Consider the following 27,840-nt stretch of genomic DNA (forward strand, 5'->3'; position numbering starts at 1 on the left):
CTACAAAGGATTGGTCATCATGCCGGAACTTAATACTAAAGTCACCAAGACTCTGAACAAAACCACACCTGGACTTCAGATATGGAGAATTGAGGTGAGAATGAATGTGAATATGCACAAAGGTGCACAGTAGTCCATAGAACGGATGGACAGAGGTCGTCTGTAGAAGAAACCAGCCATTGGTGGTATTCTTACGTCCCAGTATTCCACAAGAGCTACCCAACTTGTAACTTCCCAAAGCCTGGGGCCAGCCTCAGGAAAATCAAAAAGGTGCTGCCAAAATCTAATATTAATATTGCAGAAAAAAAGGAATTCTTTAAAACACAAGGCTGAACATACTGGCTATGTGTAATAAATTCAAACTTAAATGTTTATTTTGACCTTATCTGTTAGGCTTTTATAGTAATTTTATTATCGATTATAATTATAATAGCAAAAACTAATGCAAACTGGGGAAAAAATAGAAGCAACTTAACGGCTGGTAGTTAATCCACTATTTTAAGAAATAATCCAGACATGTTTTATGGGAAACAATTTTCAGGAAAAAATATTGTAAAAATGTAAGTACGGTAGCAGTCAGGGAAAGGGTTAAGATACAGCAGGCCTAAAAGGCTACCCGCTTCCCACCCTTCTTGTTATGCCTCCCAGCTCAATTCTGCTCTACATATTTGACATTTATACAGGAAGCGTCTTCTGACTAGCCTGCTCTATGGAGTAAAGTATGCTAAGCAGGGCTGCCTTATACAAGTAGTCCTTGACTTACCACCAGTCATTTAGTGACTGTTCAAAGTGACAACTGCACTGAACCGGTCCTCACACTTACAACCGACTCAGCAGCCCTGTGGTCATGTGATCAAAATTTGGGTGCTTGGCATCCTGCCATGTATTTACAATGTTTGCAGCATCTTGGGGGAGGGGGATTATGTGATTCCCACCTTCCCAGCCAAATTCCGGCCCGCAAAGTCAATAGGGAAAGCTGGGTTCGCTTAAAGACCACTTAACAATTGCAATGATTCGCTTAACAACTATGGCAAAAGAGGTTGTAAAATTTGGTTCAGCTTATTTAGAACTGCCTTGCTTAACCATGGAAATTCTCGTCTCAGTTATGGTAGTAAGTCAAGGACTACCTGTAAAGTAAAGGCGAAGTGTAGGGGTAAAGTAAAGAACTCTATATAGGCAACGGTGCTCATCTCTGTTTCTTAGAAGAGGGAGCCAGATTCGTCCAAAGACATTTCTACGGTCATGTGGCCAGCATGGCTATACGCCAAGGCCAGGGCTAGGCAATCTTGGCTCTTTTATGACTCGTGGACTTCAACTCCCAGAATTCCTGAGCCAGCCATGCTGGCTCAGGAATTCTGGGAGTTGAAGTCCACGAGTCATAAAAGAGCCAAGGTTGCCTAGCCCTGGCCAAGGCACACGATACATTATTATCTTTCTACCAAAGTAGTACCTTTTTATCTACTCGCACTTGCGTGCTTTCAAACTGCTGTGAGCAGGAGCTGTAACAAGTAACAAGAGCTCACCCCATCCTGCAGTGCTTAGGTCTCAAACCCGGGCTGTCAGCTTTCAGCCGATAAGTTCAGCCCTCCCCACCCTGGACTATCTGTAAAATACAAAATACAGGCAATTATTAATTGGTAGCAAAGGCCTTGGTGCCACCTAGAGACTGTCTTGATTTTTGCAGTCAAGTTACGATAGATAGTCCTCATGGCAGACACGAGGTTTTCGTCTCTGTGCAAAAGGCAGTTTTAAAGAAAGGGTCCTCCTGCCAGTGCAGCAGGGGAAAAATGGATAAAATTATCCCATCCTGTTGGCCAGCGCAATTCTTTCAATATCTCTGGGTTCCAGCAGATCCTATTTGTATGTATGATTTTCTAAAGCAAACTGGATCTCAGGGAGGTGGGCGTCTTGGTGGAGGCTCCCCTCCTATGAAACAGCTCCATTCAGGGGCAAGAACTGCCCTTTCTCCTGGGGTGGCTCGTAAAAAAAAACACAACCTGCTTGTTCTGGAAGGCCTTCAGAGAACAAGAATGCGACACTGGGAATGGATGTTGAGGGACAACGAGTGCGTTGTATAATGCTTGTTATTTTACACAGTGATGACCCTTGTGTTGTTTTGATAACTGGTTTTAATTATGTGCATTGTTGAAGTATAAACGGCTTAGAGCGGTCTAAAACTGAGGTAATATGAAATTGCATAAACAAACCAGAATGGCCAGGAATGGTATTCTGTATCGCTCTCCCCACCTTCCCCATCATGAAATCAGGAGTTTCAAGAGATCCTGTAAAAAAAAATGTTTTTAGGGGGACTCTTTGAAGGAGAAGGATGGTATTTCAGAACATAGATTGGGCGGTCTACCTTACTATCCAGCCCTAAATATGATTTGAATATGTAGGACTCAAGTGAAGGACATAAAAGGTAGCCCCCAAAGGTGCTTTTTAAATGGTGACAGGACTCTCTTGGGTTTTTTTTTTCTTGAAGACTTTTCACTTCTCATCCAAGAAGCTTCTTTAGTTCTTCAGCTTCTTGGATAAGAAGTGAAATGTCTTCAAGGAAAAAAAAAAAAACCAAGAAAGTCCAATTGCCTTTTGAAAAGCATCTTTGGGACAATTATGACCGGGGTGACTGAGAATCTCCATAGACAGAAAAGATATATTTTAAAAGCTGAAGAAATTTGTCGGAAGAACAAGCAGAGCAGAAGAGAAAAGACAGGTAATCCTCAAGTTACAACCATTCATTTAATGACCTTCAAAGTTACAATGGCACTGAAAAAAGTGACTTATGACCCGTTTTCACAATTACAACCATTGCAGCATCCTCATGGTCACATGATCAAAATTCGGACGCTTGGCAACTGGCATGTATTTATGACTGTTGCCCTGTCCCAGGGTCATGTGATCACTATTTGTAAGCTTCCCATCCGGCTTTCAATAATCAAAGTCAATGGGGGAAAAGCCATATTTCACTTAATGACCACATAATTCATTAACAACCGCAGTGATTCACTTAATAACTGTAGCAAAACAAAATGTGTAAAATGGGACTCAGTTAACAACTGCCGTGCTTAGCAATGGATATTGGGTTTAACTATGTTGTAAGTCAAGGACTACCTGTTTATGAGAGATCTTTTTTTTTTTTTAACTCTCCTGATTCTGTTCCCCTTTTCCTTCCAGAACATGGAGATGGTGCCTGTACCACCCAAGACCTATGGGAACTTCTATGAAGGGGATGCCTATATTGTGCTTTCGGTAAAAGGAATTAAGAAAAGTAGAGGGGTGTTTCAGATCATCTGAACTATGGGGACTGAATGCTGGGACATAATAAGCTCAGAGTGAGGAAGGTGGCTGGCATGGAAGCTTGTGCGTGGCTAGGGACAAATGTAAAAACATTTGACACAGATATGCAAAGCTTGCCTTTTTCCATGGGAAGTTCAGCTAATCCTGTACTATTGACAGTGCAGAATTAGAACAGGAGCAATGTTACATACTTTTATTACTGGTTATACATTAACACTGGGGTATCTGCCAGAGCTCATTAAATTGCAGGTAGTTTTCAAAACCGCACCTATTTAGGGTCCATTTGACTATTTTTTTAATAATTTCTTTAGGTCAAAAAACAATTTGGTTTTCTTATTTTTTTTTTTGTCAAAAACGTGTCGTGACTGATAGATCATTATGTTGATATCAGGGGTCTCCAGCGCTTGTGCTGCAGCCCATTACAGGGTCTTGAGCCATTTAGAACTGGGCCATGGAACGGGCATGTGAGCACATATGTGTGCATCCCCACTTGCATGAGTGGCGTGCAAGTGCATTCACACATTCCATTTGTGCAAGCAGCGGGGCTGTGTGCCTGCCGCTTGTGCAAATAGAGCTGTGCGTGCTTGCCCCCCATTTGCGTGGAATAATCCCCTTTCCTCCACCCACCCCCAGCCAGTCCACAAAGCCAGAAAGGTTGGGGAACTCTGTTACATATTATGTAGTAGTAGTAGTACATAATGCAAAATGTGTGAGACATAGGTCTCACTTAAAATCTGCACATAGGTGAAAAACTGTTGAAAGCTGATGCAGCAGATATTGCAGAGAAGACTTTAATTAATTAAAACACACCCAGTTCAAAGCTCATCTCTGGCATTAGTTTTCAGGTGTGGTTAAGCACCACTCTTTCTCAAACTAGGAATAATTTGCCTTATCTTAAAAGATTATTTTTGAATCTCTACAAGATAATTGATTAGAGCTAATCTTAATCAGAATAGATCCACTGACTATGGAATTTTCCAATGACCTCAATTAATCTACGGTACTATAAGTACGGTATTTAAGTATAAAAAGAGCCAATACTTTGAACATTCTAAATATTCTATTTATCAAGTGATAAATAAAAGCTTAATTTTCTCTTGCTTATTTTAAAAGCTGTTCCACTTTAAATGTTAGCTCCCTTACTATGCTATTTTTGCTTATTGGAAACTTCATTGAAAGCTATATTTGGCCAAAAACTAGGGTAGACATCCAAAATCTATTTCCCATATTCTATTCATTCCCACCTTTTTATTATTTGTGAAATGTGAGCATACACATCTCTTTGCATTGTATATATTCTGGGTTATTGTCATAATGAGATGAAATGTGGATACTAGTATAAGAGATAGATAGAGGCATAGAAGAAATTGAGTTAGATCTAAGTACAAATCCTGTAATACCTTATTCCTTTGCATGTGATACAAGCAGGTGAAATGTTTCAAGCTTACCAAGATAGCTGATCATTAAAAAAGGAGAACTGGTCTGCTTCCTTATTTATTTTACTATATTTTTAACTAAATACAAATTATTTACTTTACGTATTGTTTTTACAGAAGAACTAGAGCCAGGGGTTGGGGAGTTTTGTATAACAATAAATATAAGTAAAATGAAATAGTGGGTTATTATTTATAATAGCAAGCAAACTTCCCTTAATAATCATGTATGGCACTGTGTTGTTTACAGAACTGAGTTTAGCATTTCAGGATTTTGAAATGAACATAGTTGATTTGATGCTAGCTAATCCTTTTTTCTAACAGACACACAAGATTCAGAGTACGTTCACCTATGACATCCATTTCTGGCTGGGTAATTCATCATCTCAAGATGAACAAGGTGCAGCTGCCATCTACACAACACAAATGGATGAGCACCTGGGTGGAGTTGCTGTACAGCACCGTGAAACCCAAAGTCATGAGAGTGACACATTTCGGAGTTACTTCAAGCAAGGCCTTGTGTACGTAAGGCTCTGTACCATTCTTTTGGGACCAGTCTGCATAATTTTGGTTTCTTTTTTTTCATCCAAGAGTAGAGCTGTCCATGTTGGACAGACCAACAGGTTGATTATCTTGACTAGCAACAGTTGTCCAAAGTAGCTCTGCTGTGGATTTAGAAATATGTGTCTGTTTTTCATGTGTTTTCTATATGCAGTTTTGGTCTACAATATTTGGAATTAAGAAAAAAAAAACACAACTAATTTGGATGGGCAGTTACCAGGGTTGTGTTCTGACCCAGGTGGTCAAGGCAAGGCAGGCCTCTAGAGCAGGGGTCTTCAAACTTGGCCCTTTTATGACTTGTGGACTTCAACTCCCAGAATTCCTCAGCCAGCATGGCTGGCTGAGGAATTCTGGGAGTTGAAGTCCACAAGTCATAAAAGGGCCAAGTTTGAAGACCCCTGCTCTAGAGAGTTCTTTATTTCTCTTAAACAACGTTCCAACCAATGGCCCTCTAACAACCAGTGAGGCTCCATCCTCACACTATCCTGAAGGCAGCCATCTTGACTCCCCCAAACAACAACCCTTATAGTACAAAGAAAGCCCACAGAGTAGGGGCATGCTCACAAGGCAAGGTCCTGGGTTCCAAGTCCAATCCACCAGCAGTGCCCAGGCCCAATACAAGGGCAGTCCTCAGGACAAGAAACAGGTCTCAGAAGAGAAGCAGGCTACCAGAAAAGGGCGAGGTCCAAAACAAAATGCGAAGAGCAACCTTCCAAGGGAGGCAAGGCAAACAGCAACAGGCACAATAAAAGTTGGGGGAGTGTAAGCCAAAACAAACAATTGTTTTGGCAAAGACTAACTCCCCCACGGCTTCTCCTTAAGTTGCTCCCCTCCAGGTGTTCCTTGTGAGGAGGGATGGGGTGACTTCCTCCTGAGTAGCCTTGCAGCCCTACGCTCCACCCTCCTTGTTCTTGGATCAGTGGAGCAGGCAGCTGTTCTTCATCAGAGGAGATTGGCTGGCTATCAGCACCACTGCCGGCAGCTCTCTGTCTGGTGGACCACCTCCCCCAATGCCTGAGGGACTCCGGACAGCATCATCCTCAGCCCCTGGCGTGCCTTCCCTGTTGGGACAGTCCCAGCTCCAATTCTTCCTCCTCCTCCTCTGAACTGGCCTCTGAGGGGGCCATGACAGGTTGTAAGGTGAAACTTAGAATTGGTTTAGCCAGGGGATCATGAAGTCACCTCAGTTTTGTTGTGGGCTTGGAGTGGTCCTCCAATATATTAAAAAAAAGTGTTTTTCAAAACAAAGTTATAAACAAAAGATAGGGGAAGGGAATCAGGAGTGGCTGCTCAAGAATCAAAAAATGAAATAAAATTATAGCAAGGTTTTGTCTGATCAATTGCTTAAACCAGGGGTCTTCAAACTTGGCCCTTTTATGACTTGTGGACTTCAACTCCCAGAATTCCTCAGCCAGTGTGCCTGGCTGAGGAATTCTGGGAGTTGAAGTCCACAAGTCATAAAAGGGCCAGGTTTGAAGAACCCTGGCCTAAACAAACTCTATTGCTTGTTATTTAAAGCAAGCTGAAATTCATAATCTTTGGAACAAGCAAGAGACCACGATTAAGGCTGTTCTTGCACTCCATGGTAAAGAGCTTTAGCCACAGGACATTTTAACAGAAGTGGAATAAAGGTATCACCACCGCTGCAATGAGAGATGGAAAAAAATATATATTCATCTTTCAGATGAGTAAGTGTATTACTTATTATACAGAATTATTTAAATTCTGTATGGAGAAAGTAGTACAGTAATGCCCATTGATAGTATTGCACAGAAGCTGAATGTTTTATGCATAACTTAATATATACAGTAAATATTTGCGGATTTACAATTATGGATTTAAAATAATTATGACTCGGGTTCATCATGCAAACCCATTATGCTTAGCCACTTTTTGTTGGAGAAGCTATACTTGGTTAGGTTCACACAACATTGCTAAGCCATAAATCATAGTTTCCCGTCAGAATGGCTAGACTTAGTGTGATGTTTATGACAAAGAGCAGCTTGAAAGAAGGTGAATGGCTGAATGGTCTGAAGACAGAAGTGGAAAGTGAGGAAAACATGAAGACATACAGGAAATTGGGTAGTAAAGATTCTCTGTCTATTCTCACATGTGGCATACTGGGGAAAGATGGTTTTTTTTTCGTTTTGTGGAGGACTGAACTTATTATCATGATGGAGTTACATCTTCTACAGTCCACAAATCACCCTGTATTTCTTCTGCAGGTATAAGAAGGGTGGTGTGGCCTCAGGCATGCAGCACGTGGAAACCAACACGTACAATGTGCAACGGCTACTGCATGTAAAGGGGAAGAAAAATGTAGTGGCTGGAGAGGTAGGTCAGAGGTCAAAGGGGAAGAGGATGGAAAGGGCTAGTACGGGGGTAGGCAACCTTGGCTCTTTTATGACTCGTGGACTTCAATTCCCAGAATTCCTGAGCCAGCCATGCGGAGGGGAAAGAGAGAAGTTTCTAAGCTGAGCCATGCTGGCTCAGGAATTCTGGGAGTTGAAGTTCATGAGTCATAAAAGAGCCAAGGTTGCCTACCCCTGGGCTAGTAGATGAGCTACCTGGGTTAAAATACAGATAATCCTCGACTTACAACAGTTTGTTTAGTGACCATTCAAAGTTACAATGATACTTTAAAAAGTGACTTATGACTGTTTTTTACACAACCATTGCAGCATCCCCATGGTCGTGTCATCAAAATTCAGACACTTGACAACTGACTCATATTTATGATGGTTGCAGTGACCCGGGGTCATGTGATCCCCTTTTGCGTCCTGACGAGCAAAGTCAATGGGGAAGCTAGATTCACTTAACAACCATGTTACTAACTTTACAACTGCAGTGATTCACTTAACAACCGTGGTCGTAAAATGGGGTGAAACTCACTTAACACATGTCTCTCTTAGCCACAGAAATTTTGTTGTGATTGTAAACCGAGAACTACCTGTACCAGGTACTTTAGGATACTTTTACCATTTATAAAGGGAGCCATAAAATCACACTCATCCCTGTACTCTGGCAAGATCTGAACCTCCTATGAAATGTTTAAATTTTTTAGATTTACTAGCACTTTTATCCTCATGACATAGCTATGGGATCACTACTTTTGCAAATGTTGGGCTTCTGTCCTTGATAAAGTCTTCTTCCCCTCTCCAGAATACCCTTCCCTGAGAATCCAGCTGTGCTTCCTTTACTTTAGTCTTCTCTCAGCTCTGTTGCTTTTCTTGAATAGGTGGAGATGAGCTGGAACAGCTTCAATTTGGGAGATGTCTTTCTGTTGGACTTGGGGAAGCTCATCATCCAGTGGAATGGTCCGGAAAGCAACCGCTTGGAACGGCTGAAGGTGTGGCAGGTGTAAATGGAGAAAGCTGGGTGGAGAGACAGGGAAAGAGGAGTTTGGACTTTGAGCTTTGTGCAATGATGGGTATAAGGAAATTTGATACCTGAAATCTAAAAACAAGAACCCCTATAGCAGTGATGGCGAACCTTTTAGAGACTGAGTGCCCATACTGCAACCCAAAACCCACTTATGCATCGTCAGGTGCCGGGTGGGTGTGGCCCATTGGCTAGTTGTGGCCCATTGGGTTGGCATGGTTGTGGTGGTAACGGCAGACTGGGTGGGACTAAAAAGTTCAATCAATCAATTCCAACTTTGCAAAATTTTATTTTTCCCCATGAGAAGTTGAAATTGACTGATTGATTGACCCTTTTTTTTTTTTTTTTGCACACGGCGGCGGAGGCCTAAAGCGAAAAGATTTTATAAAACCCAGCTGAAGGCCTAGGACTGGGGCGATGGTGCGTGTGCCCACAGAGAGGGCTTTGAGTGCCGCCTCTGGCACCCGTGCCATAGGTTCACCACCACTGCCCTATAGCTAACAGAACGTACGATATTAGAAATAGAAATAGGGAGCAAATGTAGCCACTACCAGTATGTCATCTATATTGTTTTGTTTATATGTGTTCAGTGGGAGAATAATTTTTTGGTATTTGGTTATATTGTTTTTATTTTATTGTTGTTTTGTTAGTATATGTTTAGGTATTGTTAGCCACCTAGAGTCTCTATGTTGGGATGGGTGGCCATATAAACTACTTAAGGAAAGAAAGGAAACAGAACAATGGGATAAATCTTTTAAAAAAGGATGCCATGGAATATTTTCTGAATCATCTTGAGAAGTAGTTCACTATGGAAGCAAACAGGAACTGATATAGTACAACAGCCATTCATAAAAATTCATAAATGCATTCAAAAAGTTATTGTCATTTTCATCCATCCTACTCCTCTAATAGATATACTTAACCAGAAGATATAGAAATATCTTTTCATTCTAATGTGAATTTGCAAAAAAGAGAGGAAAGAGATTACTGCAGTATTGTAAACGGTTCATCTTTGGAAATTGCACCTCTCCTTAGCAACGTATCCCTCCCATGCCATATTCTGGACTTAAGATTTTTTTAGGACATGCCCTTTGCATTCTTGAATCAATACCGCAAATAAACAGCAGAGAGTATAGAGAATACTTTGAGTATGTACTGTACATGCTACTTGTTCAGTAATACAGCTTAGCCAAATTAAAATTTTAGTGAAATGCAGTGGCACAATCTAGCTGATAGCTTCCTTATTCTCCATTTCTCCATATGTTAACTAGCATCTACTTTATTTCAACACCCATGAACAACTCAAGAATGCCCTCACTTTGAACAACATTTTCATCATTTACCTTCTTCAGACATTTCCACCCTGGAAATATCTGTCGTTCTCCAAATTCTGTTGCATGAAAAAAGTCATACTCACCTTCTTCCTGTAGCAGGAATGAAATCAAATGTCAAGGAATCTACTGTAGGATTGCTTCTCAATGAGTTACTTGAGGTTGCCAAATTTCTGACCTCCGTGTGTGTGTGTGTGTGTTTGTGTGACACAACCATGTAGGGCTTGAGCCACAATCTAGTACCCAGTCTTATTTCTGGATCTCTCTGTTAGTTCAGCACTATTCTGATTTTCTTTTGCAACTTCTGACATTGCCTTGGGATGGTGACCTTTTCCATAGGGCATGAATCTAGCCAAGGACATTCGTGACCGAGAGCGTGGTGGCCGAGCACACGTGGCTATAGTGGATGGTGAGAATGAAGATGCATCTCCTGCACTCATGAAAATCATGTTCTATATGCTCGGAGAGAAGAGAAACATCCAGCCGGCCATTCCAGATGCTGTAGTGGACCAGAAAATGAAATCCTCTCTGAAGCTCTACCAGTGAGTATTACTGGGACCCAGAGGAAGGCAAAAATGTTGCATGGACCATGTAGTTGCAGGAAAGAAGGGCAAATCTTTAGGTGCAAATCGGAATGAGAATTTCTTCACTATTCCAAGAAAACAAAGATTCACTATAAAGCATTTTTACCCTTATTGGGCTGTTACATTACATTAGCCAAATAACTCTCTACTGGATAGGGGCTACACTTAATGGTTTTGGAAAGATGAGGGCAGAAACATGGTAAGCGGGACAATAATACCAAGATGTCATATGATACATATGGGTGAACCCAGTATTTTGTTCTCTTGCACTTTTACCAAATATGAGAGGATTTTTACATGAATAAAATTCTATTTTAAACATTTATGTTCCCACCTCCAAGTGATGAAAGGCTGCACTGCTGGTTGTGGGCAAGTGTAATTAGAGAGGGTCTGGAGGCCACAAGAACAGGATTTGTGAGGCGGGCAATCCCGATTCATCTCCGTATACAACCATGGAACTTCAAGTGATTTCAGGATAGTTACTCTATAACATCCTCAGACTCAGACTTTGTTATTTGGTAACACTAGTGTTGCCAAATGTTTCTTAATTTCAGTTCATAAAAACTACCCATGTTATATGGCAGTGATGGCAAACCTTTTAGAGACCGAGTGCCCAAATTGCAACCCAAAACCCACTTATGCATCGTCGAGTGCCGGGTGGGCGTGGCCCATTGGGTGGGCGTGGCTGTGGTGGTAATGGCAGACTGGGTGGGACTAAAAAGTTCAATCAATTCCAACTTTGCAAGATTTTTTTTTCCTGCGAGAAGTTGAAATTGACTGATTGAACCTTTTTTTTTTTTGTACACAGCGGCGGAGGCCTAAAGCGAAAAGGTTTTATAAAACCCAGCTGAAGGCCTAGGACTGGGGCGATGGCACGCGTGCCCACAGAGAGGGCTCTGCGTGCCGCCTCTGGCACCCGTGCCATAGGTTCGCCACCACTGTTATATGGGTTAGTAATGGTGGAAGGCATCTAACAGCCTCTTACTGCCTGCATCCCTCCAGATGCAGGCAGTCTACAGCTCCCATCAACAACTGGACATGAAAGAGAAAAAATGGAGGAAGACTACAATAGAAGCAATGGTCCTTAGATGTTTGGAGGGAATATTAAGACCATGTGCACAGGAAAGAGGCCTTACAAGAGGTTTCCATTGCCTACCAGTGTTTTGGGAGACACACTACTATATTTGCAATAATAAAACAAAACTAAAGCATTAAAGAGTCTTCCTCAGAAATCATGCTTTATATATCTGAATAAAAAAATCTAATGTGAGCCATTTATGCTATTTCCAAACTGTGTAACTTTGTAACTCTTGTCTGGGAGATTTTGTAAAAGATGAGGTTCCATATGCTACGTATTAGCCCAATCATATTTTTGTTGTAGAGATCTTCTTTTGTAAACTACCAGGGGGAGAGTGGATGGTTTCACACGAGGGCTGGCAAGCGCACACGTGCGCGCACAGCTCCATTTGCACAAGCAGTAGCCCGCGCGCCCACCACTCGAGCAAATGGAGCGTGCACGCATATGCGCTCACCCGTTGCTCACACAAGTGGGGTAATGCGTGCACACACGCTCGCACACTGCTTCCACAGCCCAGTTCCAAACAGCCCACGACCCAGTAGTGGGCTGCAGCCCGGGGGGTTGGGGAGCCCTCTTGTAAGCAACCCCTTAAGATTTGTTCTATGACAACACTCTGTTTTCTTCCAAGTGTCTCTGATGTAGAAGGGAATCTACTTGTGCAGGAAGTTGCTATCCAGCCCCTTACCCAAGATCTCCTGAAGCATGAGGTAAGAGACTTCCTTGAAGTTTGCACATTTGTTGGTGGAGGGAAGAAGCAATGAAATGCCTCAGTGCCCACCTTCTACTGCCACTTCAATCCCAAACTGAAAAGCAAAAGAAGGTGTACTTTCTTTAAGAGATAATTTGACAATAATATCTGCAAGGAAAAAATGTGTGCTGTTCACCCAGCTGTCTCCTAATAAAACAGCTTAACAGGAACCTGCTTTATCTCTTCTTAGGATTGCTACATCTTGGACCAAGGTGGTATGAAGATCTTTGTATGGAAGGGCAAACACTCCAGCAAGGAAGAGAGGCAGCAGGCCCTGTCAAGGGCCTTGGTGAGTAAAGATGTGATTATGTGAACAAATGACTTTCGGATGGAAGCAAAGCTGGGACCATCATGGAAAAGTTTCAGGAATCTTGGCCATCCTAGGAGAGGATTTCCATATTTGTTCTCCTAACTTTTAAAGGGATTGTAGTTCTTTTGACTCATCATCATCCGTATAATTTTGAACCAAAATATGGCTATTGCAGCCCTGTCTTTATTCTTTGCATCCTTTTTCATTTCATAGGATTGGGTAGATATCAATAAAACAAAGAAGAAGGTATACAACATGTAATGAAAACTTCCTCTGTTCCTAATTGTAGGAATTTTTACAATAATATTTGTGGTTTGGACAGTAAATTCCAGGAAATATTAACTCAGATTCCTCAAAAAATAAAAAAATGCCTGGTTATGAAATATTAAGTGAAGCATAACTACTAATGCTTACTAGAATTAACAGGAGACAATTTATGACACAAAGAAAACTCCATTATATGAAGATGAAAAATTATGTTTAGATAAAATATAATCTCAAGCTTTTTTCCCCACCAAATGAGCAAAAAAATACATAAATATTAAAATAGTTGCCTTTTTAAAAAGAAAATGATCTAAGGATTATTTTAATTTCTTGTGGCATGATACCTGAATTATAATTCACCAAATAATCCTATTTAAAGCATTTTTTTCTGTTATAAAGAAGTTTCTATTTTAGATAATTTACAGGAGACTAATAAGTTCTCTTGAATGAAACTGTTGGCTGCCTATGGGGGAAAAAAACCCAGTATGATTCCTATTGTGATATTATCCATTTTCCATTTCAGGGTTTCATCAAAGCAAAAAACTATCCAGCTACCACTAGTGTGGAGACTGAAAATGATGGCTCTGAATCGGCTGTTTTCAGGCAGCTTTTTCAGAAATGGACACTTCACAGTCAAACCACTGGCTTTGGCAAGACTCATACAATTGGAAAAATAGGTAAGCACTGAAGTCTGCATGCAGCAGTGGAACAATTAGGCAGAGGTAGCTTCTGTCAAATATGGACTTAGCCCTACAGGTTCTTTGCCATCATGATTATATTGTAGCACTAGGAATAATAGAACAATAGCTAGAGGGTGACAAACAGTAGAGGGCTTATATTAAAGTACCTTTTCACATATTCCATCCATACAATCAAAGCCTGTTCCATCTTGTTGCTATCTATTCTTTATGCAATAATCTGGGCTTGTACAAAAGAGCTGCTCATTTCAAGCCTATCTACCTGTTAACTTTCTCTGTCTCCCTTACAACAGCCAAAGTGGAGCAGGTGAAGTTTGATGCCACTACTTTGCATGCCAGGCCTGAGATGGCTGCCCAGCACAAGATGGTTGATGATGGTTCTGGAGAGACACTGGTAAGGAATATCTTTGTCTTCCGAAAAACCCACAAAATATAGTATCTGTATCAGTGGTCCCACTAGTTGAGGAATGGCAACATTTATGCCATGTAGGTAGAAAGACTCATGCAGTAAGGGGAGGAAAGCATGCCACTTCATAGTATGGAATTAATTAATTAAAGTCCATGGACCAATTGATTGCTTTGAAATAATGAATCTTCCTATTTTCCAATCTCATCAGCAAGATGCATTTGCACTATAAAGTTAGAATCTGTTGGATTCCTTGAAGACCATTTGATCAAAATATAGGATTGAAAGGTTTTAGCTAAATAACAAACTTCTACAGTAGTGGGGGGAGATCATCAAGCTTCTGCAGTAAGGAAGCCATTGGTTAAATTCTAAGTTCATTTATTCAATTTGGATATGTTTCAGGATTACTTTTCCTAATCTTATGGCAGCCTTCACCTAGAGTATAGCAGTTGCTTATTTCCCAATATCCTTGACAGTAGAAATTTACTCAGCTTTTTTTGTCTGAAACTTTATACAAAAACATCCATATTGAAGCACATCACTGTAGCCACAATTGTTAAATTTGAGTTTGTAGACAGGTATTTTGCTTTAGATGAAAGTGGAGATTCCTCCATTTTGCACCTATAATTAATTTACTGCCCTTTAAAAAAAACAATTGCAGCATAAATTAATTGCACACAACACTGTTCTATATATTTATCACTCCCAATTCCCAAAATTTGATTCACTTTTCATAGTGTGAAGGATATAATTTTTATAGTTAGGTGGGGAGACATGAGACCCTCAGTTTCCAGTTATGGGGATCCTTCATGTTAACTTTGCCCACATAATTGGTTATACAAAGGACTCTATTTTCTTACATAATAGGCATCTTGCCCTAATTTTGTACTTTCCTTGACAGGTTTGGAGAATTGAGAACTTAGAACTGGTGCCAGTGGAGGGTCGCAGCATCGGGCATTTCTACAGTGGTGACTGCTACCTTATCCTCTACAAATACTTAGTTTATAACAAGATACACTACATCATTTACATTTGGCAGGTGAGCATGCAAAGAAAGGAACAGATAGAATGAAAATGCAGCATAGGCAGAGAAGATGCAGATTGAGAATCAAATGCCACCCAGAAGATGACTTTTGGTCACAAGGCATAAATATAATCCAGGGCTTATTTGCAAATTGTAGTCAACAATTTTTGGGGGGACTGAGGTTCATCAGAAATGCACTACCTTGGAACTGTGCTCTTTGGTCACGCATCATCTTCAAAAGTTGAAACTATAATTTCTTTTTTTAATGCTTTATTGATTTTCTAATTTTACATTTAAGTATTTAAAAAGCAATGTGGCGGCTGAGTTAATCAATAATTCAATGACATACAAGTATCTTTTAGTACCAGTCTCAAACTACCACATTAAATATTTCCTCTCTTTTCCCCTTGGTATTTACTGTCTCATGTTTAAACTAATACAATTCTTATTTTATCAATTAAATAAAAATAATTCTTACATTTATCAATAATTTTTGGCTTATACATATCAAGATTATTTTAACATTGTCTTTATAGACAATCAATGTCCTAATTAGTTTTTCCCAATTTTTAGTGAAACTATAATTTCTTATGAGAAAGAGAACCAACACTGGGAGCAATGATAACTGTACATTAATTTAAAATAAAATTTATTTTTTTTACTGTGGCCTGGCACTCATCACTCAAAAGCCACATGTGACCCTTTACCAAAAGAAAGTTGGGCACCTCCGCACTAAATACGGATATAAAAATTCACAAGACGGTCAAGGATGGTAAAGTTTCCAAGATTCCTTAATTAGAAATCTTTTGAACTCGAGTGGAGAACAACTGGAATGTTCTCCGGAAGGGTTTGATGGGTTTTCTCTTTGCTTTCCAGGGCCGTCATGCCACCAAGGATGAGATTACTGCCTCTGCCTATCAAGCTGTCACTCTGGACCAACAATATAATGATGAGCCTGTACAGGTGCGAGTGACCATGGGCAAGGAACCTGCTCATCTTATGGCCATTTTCAAAGGACGCATGGTGGTGTATTCGGTAAGTAGGGGAGAGGCAGACTGGAAGATAATTTACCTGCTTTCATTTCCCCTATCCAGTAAGGTCTAACATAGAGATGGTGGAGATGATCTCTTAAGAGGTTATCCCAGAGGCTCTGCCTGGCATTGGGATAGAGGCCTATCTTCCTTTTCCTGCTAAGCATTTTTCTAACCTCAATTGTCTTCTTCTGAACCATGCTATTATCTGTTGGGGAAGTTAATTTACAATTACTTACCATTATGGTTAGTAGCAGTTTCTGGCATGTGGGATAAGTGAAAGGATAAGTTAGTATGGAAAAATTATAAGAAGTAAAGGATTAAGCATTTTGTCTCCCGGTATGACTGCCCTGACTAGATTTGGAGGGAGGGAGGGAGGGAGAGAAGAAGGAAGGAAGGAAGGAAGGAAGGAAGGAAGGAAGGAAGGAAGGAAGGAAGGAAGGAAGGAAGGAAGGAAGGAAGGAAGGAAGGAAGGAAGGAAGGGACTGATGTTTCCAGATAGCAATTTCCAGAGCCAAATTTATTTACTAATATATTTCTGTCAAAGGGTTGGTATTTTTTACTCCTTAATACATTTTCCATTCTGAAAGACAGTGAGAGATGAACAGGGAAAACTTGGGATATTGATAAGTAGAAGGTGCAGTACTCAGCTTTGTTGTCCGCATTTAGTTTCTATTTTATTTTCTTTTTTCTTTCTTCCCCAGGGTGGTACTTCCCGAGCTGGTAATACGGAACCAGAACCTCCCACCCGTCTTTTCCAGGTTCATGGGACTAACGAATACAACACCAAGGCTTTGGAGGTGGCTCCCAGGGCCTCCTCCCTCAATTCCAATGATGTCTTCATTCTTAAAACCCAGAGCTGCTGTTACCTCTGGTACGGTAAGGTAGGTACTGTACCATGATGGGGAGGCTCATGCATGAGAAATAAGCACTAATTTCAGCATTACATGCAAGACAGTAGAATTTAATAAACAAGGACATATGTCAACCAAGGACTAAGTTAATGGATGGGTAGTAATTCCTAAGAGCAATAGTTTCCTGGTAAGAGGAGGGAGACCATAACTGGCATCTAAATCTCAAGCTGGAAAGAAACAGGCAAGGAATGGTTTAATAAGTAGCACAATTCAGATCCTCCCTGATCATTTTCATAACTTACCACATCGGTTCCTTCCACAGGGCTGCAGTGGGGACGAGCGAGAGATGGCCAAGACTGTTTCCGACCTGATCTCCAGGACGGAGAAAGTTGTGGTAGCAGAAGGCCAGGAGCCTGCAGCGTTCTGGGTTGCACTAGGTGGGAAATCTCAGTACGCCAACAACAAAAGGTAACATCTTCCCAGCATCTGGAGAAGGTGCTCTGTAAAGGGGAAGAGGGGAGGACCAATGTGCTCTAGGGCTATGCAAACAACATTTGCAGTGGTGGCGCAGTGGTTAGAATGCAGTATTGCAGGCTAACTCTGCCAGAAGTTTGATCCTGACTGGCTCAAGGTTGACTCAGCCTTTCAGCCTTCCAAGGTCGGTAAAATGAGGACCTAGATTGGGCAATATGCTGGTGATGTAAACTGCCCAGAGTGCTGTAAAAGCACTATAGAGTGGTATATAAGTCTACTGTAAGTGCTATTGTTACTGCTATTTGCTCAGGCTATACCAGTGGTGGCTGAAGCTCTGGCCTATAGCTACAGTTCCCAACTCTTCCAGCCTGTGGGATTCATGGGATGCTGGGGATTTTAGTTCTACAGCTAAAAGGCCACCTATGAGCCTATTCCTGCCTTAACCACATCTGTCTCTGAACTTCCGTAGTCAAACACAGCCTTTCCTAGTGATAAAGCCAGAAGTAGACACAACAGCCACAAATTTCATCTTCAGTCAGAACTCCTAAACACTAGTAGTTCTTGGGGTTGCAGCTACAGATTTTAAAAGTATATTTAAACAACAACCACACCTGCAAAGCCAGCTGAACAAGTTCCATGTTCTGGGCTCTTGAGACCCAGGTCAGGTTTTAGCTAATGCCCTGTGATGTCAGGCAGTTCTGTTGGAATTCAAAAAGGGAAGCAGGGGAACAGGAATGAAAAAGTGACCCACAGGCTATAGCCAGTTTGTAGAATTCAAGGGGCAACTTGATAACCGTTCTGTTTCATTCATGAAAACTGGGGCTATTATTGTTGAAGAGTTTGAGCAGCAGCAGCAGCAGAGTGCTCTTAATCATTTTCTGTCCTGCCACCTCTCTGTTCCACACAGCACCCATTTCAGTTGCTGCTGGGTGGGGAAATCCTTTACTGTGTCGTAATTTGCCCATATTTGCCGGAAGGTTGTTCCAGCGGCATCTTGAATTGCTTATCTATTTTACGCAGATTGCAAGAAGAAACTATTTCGGTCTCACCTCGGCTCTTTGAGTGTTCCAATAAGACAGGCAAGTTCCTTGCCACAGAGATCACCAATTTTACTCAGGATGATCTAGAACAAGATGATGTGTTCTTGCTGGATGCCTGGGAGCAGGTGGGTATGAGAACTGGAAGATGCAATAGAGCAGGACTTTTCAACCTTTTCACCCATTGTACCACTTTTAGGATATGGCAATATCCGAGTACTGCCTAGCAAGGTGTCAAAAACTTGATGACCCCCCCCAAAAGGAAAAAAGCGATAAACTACATGTAGTCCTCGACTTGCAACAGTTTGCTTAGTGACTGTTCAAAGTTACAATGGCACTAAAAAAGTGCCCCCCAAGCCACAGCCGAGCAAGACACCTGCCTGCCCACCCGGCGGCGCTCTTCCTCCTGTCCGAGGTTTTCATTGTTGTGAGCATTTCTGTTGGGGATTGGCAGCGGGGGTGGGGTGGGGGGGTGTTTGGTTTTTATTCCCCCCGTCTGCTGGGTGGTTGCAGCAGGCTTTGGTCACTTCACATGACCCTGGGACACTGTGACCGTCATAAATATGAATCAGTTGTCAAGCATCTGAACGTAAATCACAAGACCCTGGAGAGGCTGCAACATTCCAGCTGATCGGTGCTTCTTCAGGGCTCAGCAGAAGTGCCAGGATCAGCGCCGAGCTCCAGCTGGAGCCTGGCACTGATCCTGGCGCTTCCACTGAGCCCTGACAGGCCTGCAGCTCCAGCCATCTCTCGCTCAGGCTTGTGCGGTGCTGCCACCGGTTCAGCTCATTCCCCTCCCCCACTACCACTTTTCTAGGATGGTCACGTACCACCTGCCAGGTGCCAATGTACCACTGGTTGAAAAGCTCTGCAATAGAGAGAAAGGAAGACATTTATCCACAGTGACTATTTTTCTTTCAGAAACAGTTGAATCAAAGGTGCCTCCTATTACTGAGCAATTTGCATTCCCACCCACGTCCCATCTGATCCAATTACTAATGCAGTCTGCAGTTGATTGCAGTGGCCTGTGCTGTATTCTCAAAGAACTTTCAGAACAGAATATTTTCATCTTCCTTTCACCCTTCATCACTTCCGCTTTTTTTCCACACAGTTCTCACTTCTATCTCATAATTGTTTTTTTTTCCCCATGATCACAAATGAGTAGCTTAGGAAGAGAATGCTTATTGGAATTATTCACTGGTACCAAACACTGATTCCCTTTCTGCTTTTGTTCCACAACAGTGGGCACTTCACGGAACACCTGCAGCCACTTAACTCTTATTTCTCCTTTTCTGGACCCTGCGGAGATTGTCACAATTGAAATTCAGTAGCTAGTTGTCAGGTCAGAAAGGCATAATTTTCCATGGCAACATGTAGTAAAATAAGTGTAGAGTCTTTAATAGGCCTAACACACTTACATCACCTTTGACAAGAGTAGTTAGGCTTGAAAAAGACTGCCCGTCCCCATCACAGAAGTGGCAAAATGTGTTTCAAATGAAATCAGTGCCCTCTTCTCCAAAACCTATATAAAAGCCAATAAAGCCACAGTATCATTGTGGCAGCCAGGCTCTGCTTACCTGTATGCCAATCTGTATACCAAAAACTGAATCCAAAAATAAAACTGGAAAGTACTCAACTGCCAATCTAACAGAAAAAACTCTTAAGTATGTGAGTCTGCAGACCATTTCTAACACTCCCTCCAATGGAATATATGCACCAAAGATCTTTTTCAGTAATAGAGCATACATTTTCCTCTTTGCAGAACTGGTTGCAAAAGTCAGTTGTGAAATTGTGCAGTTACTTGACAGGTGAAGCCACCAAACCAAACAAAAATGAATCCCTTATCTACAGCTGCCAAAGCTAGGACTCATAGGCCAGCAGTGTTCCTGTACCTTTTGTGAATGTGTGTGATAATGTTTTATTCATTCACCGGAAGGTATACGCAAGTAAGAATCTTTCATTCTTACTTTGACGTAAAGGTTAAAGATTAATCTGTATTTATGGAGGGTGAATGTCTAACAGGCATTGCTTTAGAATTCCCCCTCCCCCAAATACCTATTTCCATCGCATAAATTTTCCCTTTTTCCTGAAGCATGAGAATACTAGGTAGAGCTAGTATTTCTGACTCTCTTGAAGGAAGTAATGGTAGTGGTTTTACCTATTTTTCTGCTTCCATTCCAAACACTTTTTAATTATTTGCCTCTCTTGCCCATTGACTCTCCATTGACACAAATAACCTTTATTACCATATTCTCAATTTATTTATTACATTTATTACATTTATACCCCGCCCTTCTCCTGGTGGACTCAGGGCGGCTTACAGCCAGTTTAAAACAAAACAATCAATACAATATACAAAATTTAAAATGTAGTTAAAAAGAAATATTAATATGGGCCTTTTCTTCCTTTTTTTAAAAGTTATTTAAAAACCAAATTTAAAATACCCCTTAGGCCAGTCCCACCAGCTGAAATAGCCATGTCTTGAGGGCGCGGCGGAAGGAGGGGAGATCCGGAATCACCCGGATCTCTGGGGGTAGTTCGTTCCAGAGGGTGGGGGCTCCAACAGAGAAGGCTCTCCCCCTGGGGGTCGCCAACCGACACTGTCTGGTTGACGGCACCCTGAGGAGACCCTCTCTGTGGGAGCGTATCGGCCAGTGAGAGGTGATCTGTGGCAGAAGGCGGTCTCGGAGGTAACCAGGTCCGATGCCATGGCGCGCTTTAAAGATGATGATCAACACCTTGAAGCGCACCCTGAAGGCCACAGGCAGCCAGTGCAGCTGCTCTCCAATTTGCAACAAACATATTTCCAGCCAATATGTTTGTTGGAAGACTTTAACTCAGTTATACACACTTTCACTACTAATTTGTTAAACATGTTATTTGGTCACCACAATGGAAAAAAGATGTTAAGACTCTAGAAAGAGTACAGAGAAGAGCAACAAAGATGAACAGGGGACTGGAGGCTAAAACATATAAAGAACGTTTGCTGGAATTGGGTATGTCTAGTTTAATGAAGAGAAGGATGAGGGGGGACATGATAGCAGTGTTCCACTGCCACAAAGAAGAGGGAGTCAAGCTATTCGCCAAAGCACCTGAAGGCAGGACAAGAAGCAACGGATGGAAACTAATCAAGGAGAGAAGCAACCTAGAACTAAGGAGAAATTTCCTGACAGTTAGAACAATTAATCAGTGGAACAACCTGCCTCCAGAAGCGGTGAATGCTCCAATACTGGAGGTTTTTAAGAAGAAACTGGACAATCATTTGGGTTTCCTGCCTGAGCAGAGGGTTGGACTAGAATGTCCCTTCCAATTCTATTATTATTATTATTATTATTATTATTATTATTATTATTATTATTATTATTATTATTATTATTATTATTATTATTATTATTATTATTATATTTGCCAGATTCCATCTTAATTCCCCAAATGATGTATATTCTTGCTCAGAGAAGAAGCAGATGGAAATGTGGAGAGGGAATGAAAGAGCTGTTTTGAAAATTACCCTTAGTAGGTTCTAGGAAAGGGCTTCTAGGTTGTTTACATTAATATGGATTTAGCTGATTTAAAACATCCTCTTTTATAAGGTTCTGTCTTTACAGCTTTAATTCTATGTAATTCTGACTCAATTTTTATGATTGCATGTGCTTATTCCTCATCCCTGGATTCATTATCAGAACTGTAATTCTAATCCTGGAACAGTGGTCCAAGTTACCTGCTGTTTTTCATGACCAGAAAAACATTTTTTTCCCCATAGGTTTACTTCTGGATTGGTAAAGATGCAAATGAGACTGAGAAAGAAGCAGCAGCTGTCACTGCCCAAGAATACCTACGGACTCATCCAGGCAAACGGGACCCTGACACTCCAATTGTGATTGTGAAACAAGGCAATGAACCTCCAACGTTCACTGGCTGGTTTGTAGCATGGGACCCTCTCAAATGGACAGTAAGTGACAAAAGGCTCTTCTTCAGACTTGGAAAAGGTAGCCTCCAGTGCTGTGTATGAAGAAAAGTGATCTATTCCATTACTGAGGTAGTTTGGAGAAAGAAGGCTGGAAAGGGAACCCCGTTCATCCAATCATATTTTTTTTGCATTGGGTTTTACAAGAAAGAACCTTCATTTTCACGGAAGGAATGCCAGCTAGGGATTCTCAGAATCTCAAAGTGGATAACATTCTTCCTTGAGAAAATCTGTTCTCCAGATTATATTGAACGTATTTTCATTGGCCTAAGCCAGTGATGGTGAACCTTTTAGAGACTGAGTGCCCAAACTGCAACCCAAAACCCACTTATGCATCGTCGAGTGCTGGGTGGGTGTGGCCCATTGGGTGGGTATGGCCCATTGGGTGGGCGTGGCTGAGGTGGTAACGGCAGACTGGGTGGGACTAAAAAGTTCAATCAATCAATTCCAACTTTGCAAGATCTTTTTTTTTCCTGCGAGAAGTTGAAATTGACTGATTGAACCTTTCTTTTTTTTGCACACGGCAGCGGAGGCCTAAAGCGAAAAGGTTTTATAAAACCCAGCTGAAGGCCTAGGACTCGGGCGACGGTGCGTGTGCCACACAGAGAGGGCTCTGAGTGCCGCCTCTGGCACCCGTGCCATAGGTTCTCCACCACTGGCCTAAGCTTTCAGTTATACAATAAAAAACAAAATTTTGTCTGTCTCCCTGCAGGACAAAAAAACCTATGAAGAATTGAGAGCCGAACTTGCCGATGATGACAGTCTTGACCAGCTCACTTCTGTAAGTAGGACTGACAAGGCAAGCAATAACGCAGAGTGTCAACAGCAAGATACTGTGTAGTTTTCCACTGTGAAAGGAATAGAAAATCCTCTTTCAAATTATTTCAGTGCAGGTAAAAAAGTGAAGCCTGCACTTACCTGATCCTGAAACACAACATCTACCGGTACTTTCAGTTGAAAAGAAAAAGAAGTAAAATGAAGGAATATGAACAGAATCTTTTCTTAAAGACCAAGCAAAAAACAAAAAACTTTTGAGTCTTAGGCCGCAATTAGATCTTCACATTTCAAATTTTCTCTTACAGTATAAAACGAACAAGGAATGTTAATTTTAAAAATTAACTTTAATGAACTAAGAACTCCTAAGAGCATGTCTATGGAGATTCTCAATCATCCAGATTACGATTGTCCAAAAGGTGCTTTTTCAAAAGGCAACTGGACTTCATTTTTCCTTGAAGATGCTTTGCTTCACATCCAAGAAGTTTCTTCGGTTCTGACAGTCCGAATTGAAAAAGCTTCTTGGATGAGAAGTGAAACAGTTTCAAGGAAAAACAAAGTCCAGTTGCCTTTTGAAAAAAAGCACTTTTGGGACTCCTAAGAGCACATTATTCCACTTGGGGCATCAAATATTATTACATTCATATATTTGTCGGTATGCATTTGCCATTTAGAGGGACAGTGAAAAGGTAGCAGAGAAGTCAGAGAAATGGAAGAAAATATAGAAATTACACCTGTGACAATTGTATATTAAATGCATACAAATTTCCCATCACCGTTTAAGCAATATTGATGGCACCATAAACATTCAGGGAATTTATTCCTAAACCTAAACTAGATTTTCATGACTATCGATGGTCCTCATTTAGTGACGATTAGAACTGGCAACTTGGTTGTTAAATGAAGTGGCCATTAAGTGAAACTGCAGCTGAGCTTACTTCAACTTTGCTTTACTTCACAGACCTGGGAAGGTCATCATAAGCATGAGAATTAATCATAAAGTTACTTTTTCATCACCATCAAAATTGCAATCACTAAAAAGGCAGTTGCTAAACAAGGAGACCTGTAAAGGAAATTGAAAACAAGATTCAGGCACAAAATAATTATAATTTGTTAAGAATTCCAACTTATGTTCCATAGCCTAGGCCAGGGGTAGGCAACCTTGGCTCTTTTATGACTCGTGGACTTCAACTCCCAGAATTCCTGAGCCAGCATGGCTGGCTCAGGAATTCTGGGAATTGAAGTCCACGAGTCATAAAAGAGCCAAGGTTGCCTACCCCTAGCCTAGGCATTGATAATCTACAAAAAAAAACAAACAAAAAAAACACCCTGAAAGGTCACAGCAATGATTTTTTCATTTAACTTGCAATGCATCAGGGCCTGTATTTCATATATTTCATCTTCTTTGATCTCACTATTTACACAGTGAGTGACTCCACGGTGCTGCACCTCTTTAGCACAAAATTGCCTTTTTATGTTGCGTCAAATACCATTTGTTTTAAAAATGACACTCTAAATGACTCTCACAAAAACTTTCTCAACTGCAGCATATTCATTGTTCATTTGCCCTGCAGTGTCAAATACACAACCCTCCTATCTACAATCTCAAAAGAGAATTGGTTTAGAAAAGCCCAGCCTGTAACTCTTTTTTATCAAATTTAAACAAAACAGCCATGCCTGGGAATAGCTTTGGGGGGCGTCCCCTTTTCTATTTCAGGAAATCTTGGAAGGAAAAGAAATTTTTACTGCCAAGACAACTTTTGGCAAGCTGTCCTTCTCTACATACCCCTTGGAGAAATTGGTGAACGTAGCTGCAGAAGAGCTTCCCAAGGACATAGATCCCAGCAGGAAGGAGGTGAGAGATCAGGAGGTTATAGTTTCCATGGGGACAATGAGGATATTTCAAGAGTTGTTGATGATATTTGCAGAAAATCCAGGATAAAAAACAGCTGCTCTTTACAAAGTGTATTAAATGGCTTTGGGAACTTCCTTTAACCTGGTACGAAGTTAAAAAATACTTTTAGCTTTAAAATTTTAATTCTTTTAGTTTTTATATACAGGTAGTCCTCGACTTATGACCACAATTGAGCCCAACATTTTTGTTGCTGAGTGAGGCAATGAAGTGAATTTTGCCCCATTTTACGACCTTTTCTTGACACAGTTGTTAAGGGAATCTTGCTTCCCCACTGACTTCGCTTGTCAGAAGGTTGTAAAGGGTAATCACATGATCCCAGGACACAGCAACCGTCACAAATATGAACCCATTGCCCAGCATCTGAATTTTGATCACATGACCACGGGGATGCTGCAAGGGTCATAAGTGTGAAAAATGGTCGTAAGTCACTTTTTCCAGTGTCATCGTAACTTTGAATGATCACTAAATGAACTATTGTAAATCAAGGATTACCTGTACTGGGTTTTTTTTTAAATATTTTGACATTTTATTGTACATGGCTCAGAGTCCTTCTTTGAGATGGGCGGCTCAGAAATGTGAAAAATAAATAAATAAGAATAAAACATAAATGCAACAAAATGACTATAGGCCAACTGAGAATATTCTCATTTTAGTTTTGGTGTACGTGCAAACATTTTTATCTTTGCAGTGATTTTAATAATGCCTGGAAACACAAATTGGGTAAAAGTGCAGCTTGCAAAGAACTATGCAAAACTGTACCAGAATAGAAATATTGTTTCCATTTTCTCTCAGTGGGGGAAAAAAACCCCCCTATATTTAATAATACATCCATTTACTTTTCTCGCTGTTTATAAATCTAGCTGTCACTTATCACATACGTGCTTTTCTTCCATTCCACAGCAATACTTGTCAGAGGAAGATTTCTTTCAGGTCTTTGGAATGTCCCAGCGGGATTTTGCTGCATTGGCTTCATGGAAACAAGCGTCTCTCAAGAAGGAAAAAGGACTCTTCTAAATGGAAACATGCTTGCCATCATTTTCAGCCATTTGCAAACCATAATGTCATTTTTGGTAAAAGCTTGATAACAGAAGCATTCAGAATTTTCCACCACTAGCAGTTTTGTAGAGATAAAAGGGCTTCCTTTAAATAAAAAAAAGCTATAAATAATCTTAGTGCAGGCCCAGAACTGCTGCTTTAACATACTTATGAAGCTGCCCAGAACTATGTTGGAATCAATTATTCCTTCCCAATAGCCAAGTTCCAATCTGACTTAGTGACAAAAATGGCAAATGGGGCTGCCCTAACAACTTTATTGTGGAACAGATGCAGGAAAGCAATTGGTGGATTTCTTGCTAGTGGAAGGCAAAATAAAAAATAAAAAAAAAATGCCATCCCGCCACTTTTCCTTGATGGTGAGGCCCATACATTTTGCCATCTATCAGAACTTGACCTGTTGGGTGACAACTTTCCAAATCTTTTTATAGGGAACCCCTATTTGCACCACAGGTCAGGGGTGTGCCAACCCTCCACCTGATGATTGCTCTTTATCACCTTCCTTTTGCACATGCTGTAGCACGCTCTTGCTCGCTCAGTCTCTCACTGCCTCACTTTCCTCACTTTCCCACATGCCAGTTGCTCTCAATTATTTTGTCCAATCCCTGAGCTAACCAGTGCTACTTTCTTATCAACCAATTTTCCTACCTGGAATTTAAAAAAAAAAAAACATTTTGGACCAAAATCTTTCAAGCAAGGCCATCACAATCTTGCAACCTGGCCAGGAATGACTTAAAAGCAGCTATTTATGCTGCTTAAAAACACAGCTTTGCCAATAGAAGTAAATATAACAGATCTAGGAGTATTGCCCCTCCAAATCTGCCTTAATCTGCTCTTACCTATGTTCATAGCTGTCTACATGATTATAGCTAGTTTTCAACTGCCAATGAAGAAGATGGCTCCAAAATAGTCTTGAGGTGACCCATAAAGCAGAAAGGCATCCCAGATGGAACCACTGTTCTCTTATGAAATGTATCCCAGTGCAAATAAAACGTCTTCACGCAAAATAAGAAGCTATCCTTGTTTGTAAACAGCAAGTTACCACACTATTACCTCAGAGCAGCATAAACAGAACTGGGGCATTTTATCACCAGACCATTGCCATTGTAAATATAATTTAGGTTAAATGACGTTGAAACACTATACCTGGTCCTTTTGGCAGAAATAGTCTCTCCTCAAAGACAAAGCAAATAGGATTGACATTTTGTGGCTTACAATAGTAATTTTACCTTCAGAGAATGACAGCTTTTGAAACTTAATGACCATACTGCTAATGGACATTTCTTTTCCATAATGAATTATAGTATCTTTTTAAACCAGTGTTTCTCAACCTTGACAATTTTAAGGCATGTGGACTTCAACTCCCAGAATTCCACAGCCAGCAATGTCATCTCCAACAATGGTTATGCATTTTAAGACAAATAAGAATAAATTTTAAATGAATCAAAAATGTGGAATAGCTAAAGATGCAAAATCAATGTGAAAAAAATAGCATGGTTTTTGTAGTGCCAATTTAGTGGAGGAGAAATAGCAATCAAATGGCAGTAAGGACAATAGAAATGTAGTAAGGCACTGCATTGCTCTGGAAAGAAAAATCAGATTCGGCATTAACAAAGAGCGTTT

The 27,840-nt window shown here is 40.9% G+C and overlaps 1 protein-coding gene across 1 annotated transcript; it reads left to right on the plus strand.

The window, feature by feature from the left end:
- Nucleotides 1-26,401, plus strand: VIL1 (villin 1). Its single transcript, XM_015820494.2, has 19 exons — nucleotides 1-94; nucleotides 3,175-3,249; nucleotides 5,055-5,251; nucleotides 7,517-7,625; nucleotides 8,530-8,640; nucleotides 10,343-10,545; nucleotides 12,294-12,372; nucleotides 12,604-12,702; nucleotides 13,511-13,664; nucleotides 13,979-14,079; nucleotides 14,993-15,130; nucleotides 15,992-16,150; nucleotides 16,851-17,030; nucleotides 17,323-17,468; nucleotides 18,495-18,639; nucleotides 22,272-22,460; nucleotides 23,188-23,256; nucleotides 24,967-25,104; nucleotides 26,065-26,401. The coding sequence occupies exons 1-19, from the start codon at nucleotides 20-22 to the stop codon at nucleotides 26,176-26,178; spliced, it is 2,481 nt and encodes an 826-aa protein (XP_015675980.1). The 5' UTR covers nucleotides 1-19; the 3' UTR covers nucleotides 26,179-26,401.
- The last annotated feature ends 1,439 nt before the right edge of the window (nucleotides 26,402-27,840 follow it).

This window comes from Protobothrops mucrosquamatus, unplaced genomic scaffold (assembly GCF_001527695.2).
Source record: "Protobothrops mucrosquamatus isolate PMUCROS unplaced genomic scaffold, P.Mucros_1.0 scaffold1133, whole genome shotgun sequence".
NCBI lineage: Eukaryota > Metazoa > Chordata > Lepidosauria > Squamata > Viperidae > Protobothrops > Protobothrops mucrosquamatus.

Excerpts from the sequence above, each read along its gene's own strand:
- VIL1 (XM_015820494.2), top strand. The coding sequence starts at position 20 with ATGCCGGAACTTAATACTAAAGTCACCAAGACTCTGAACAAAACCACA. Across the intron at positions 5,252-7,516 it reads TACTTCAAGCAAGGCCTTGT|GTATAAGAAGGGTGGTGTGG; the intron begins GTACGTAAGGCT and ends TTTCTTCTGCAG. Across the intron at positions 17,469-18,494 it reads CAGTACGCCAACAACAAAAG|ATTGCAAGAAGAAACTATTT; the intron begins GTAACATCTTCC and ends TATTTTACGCAG.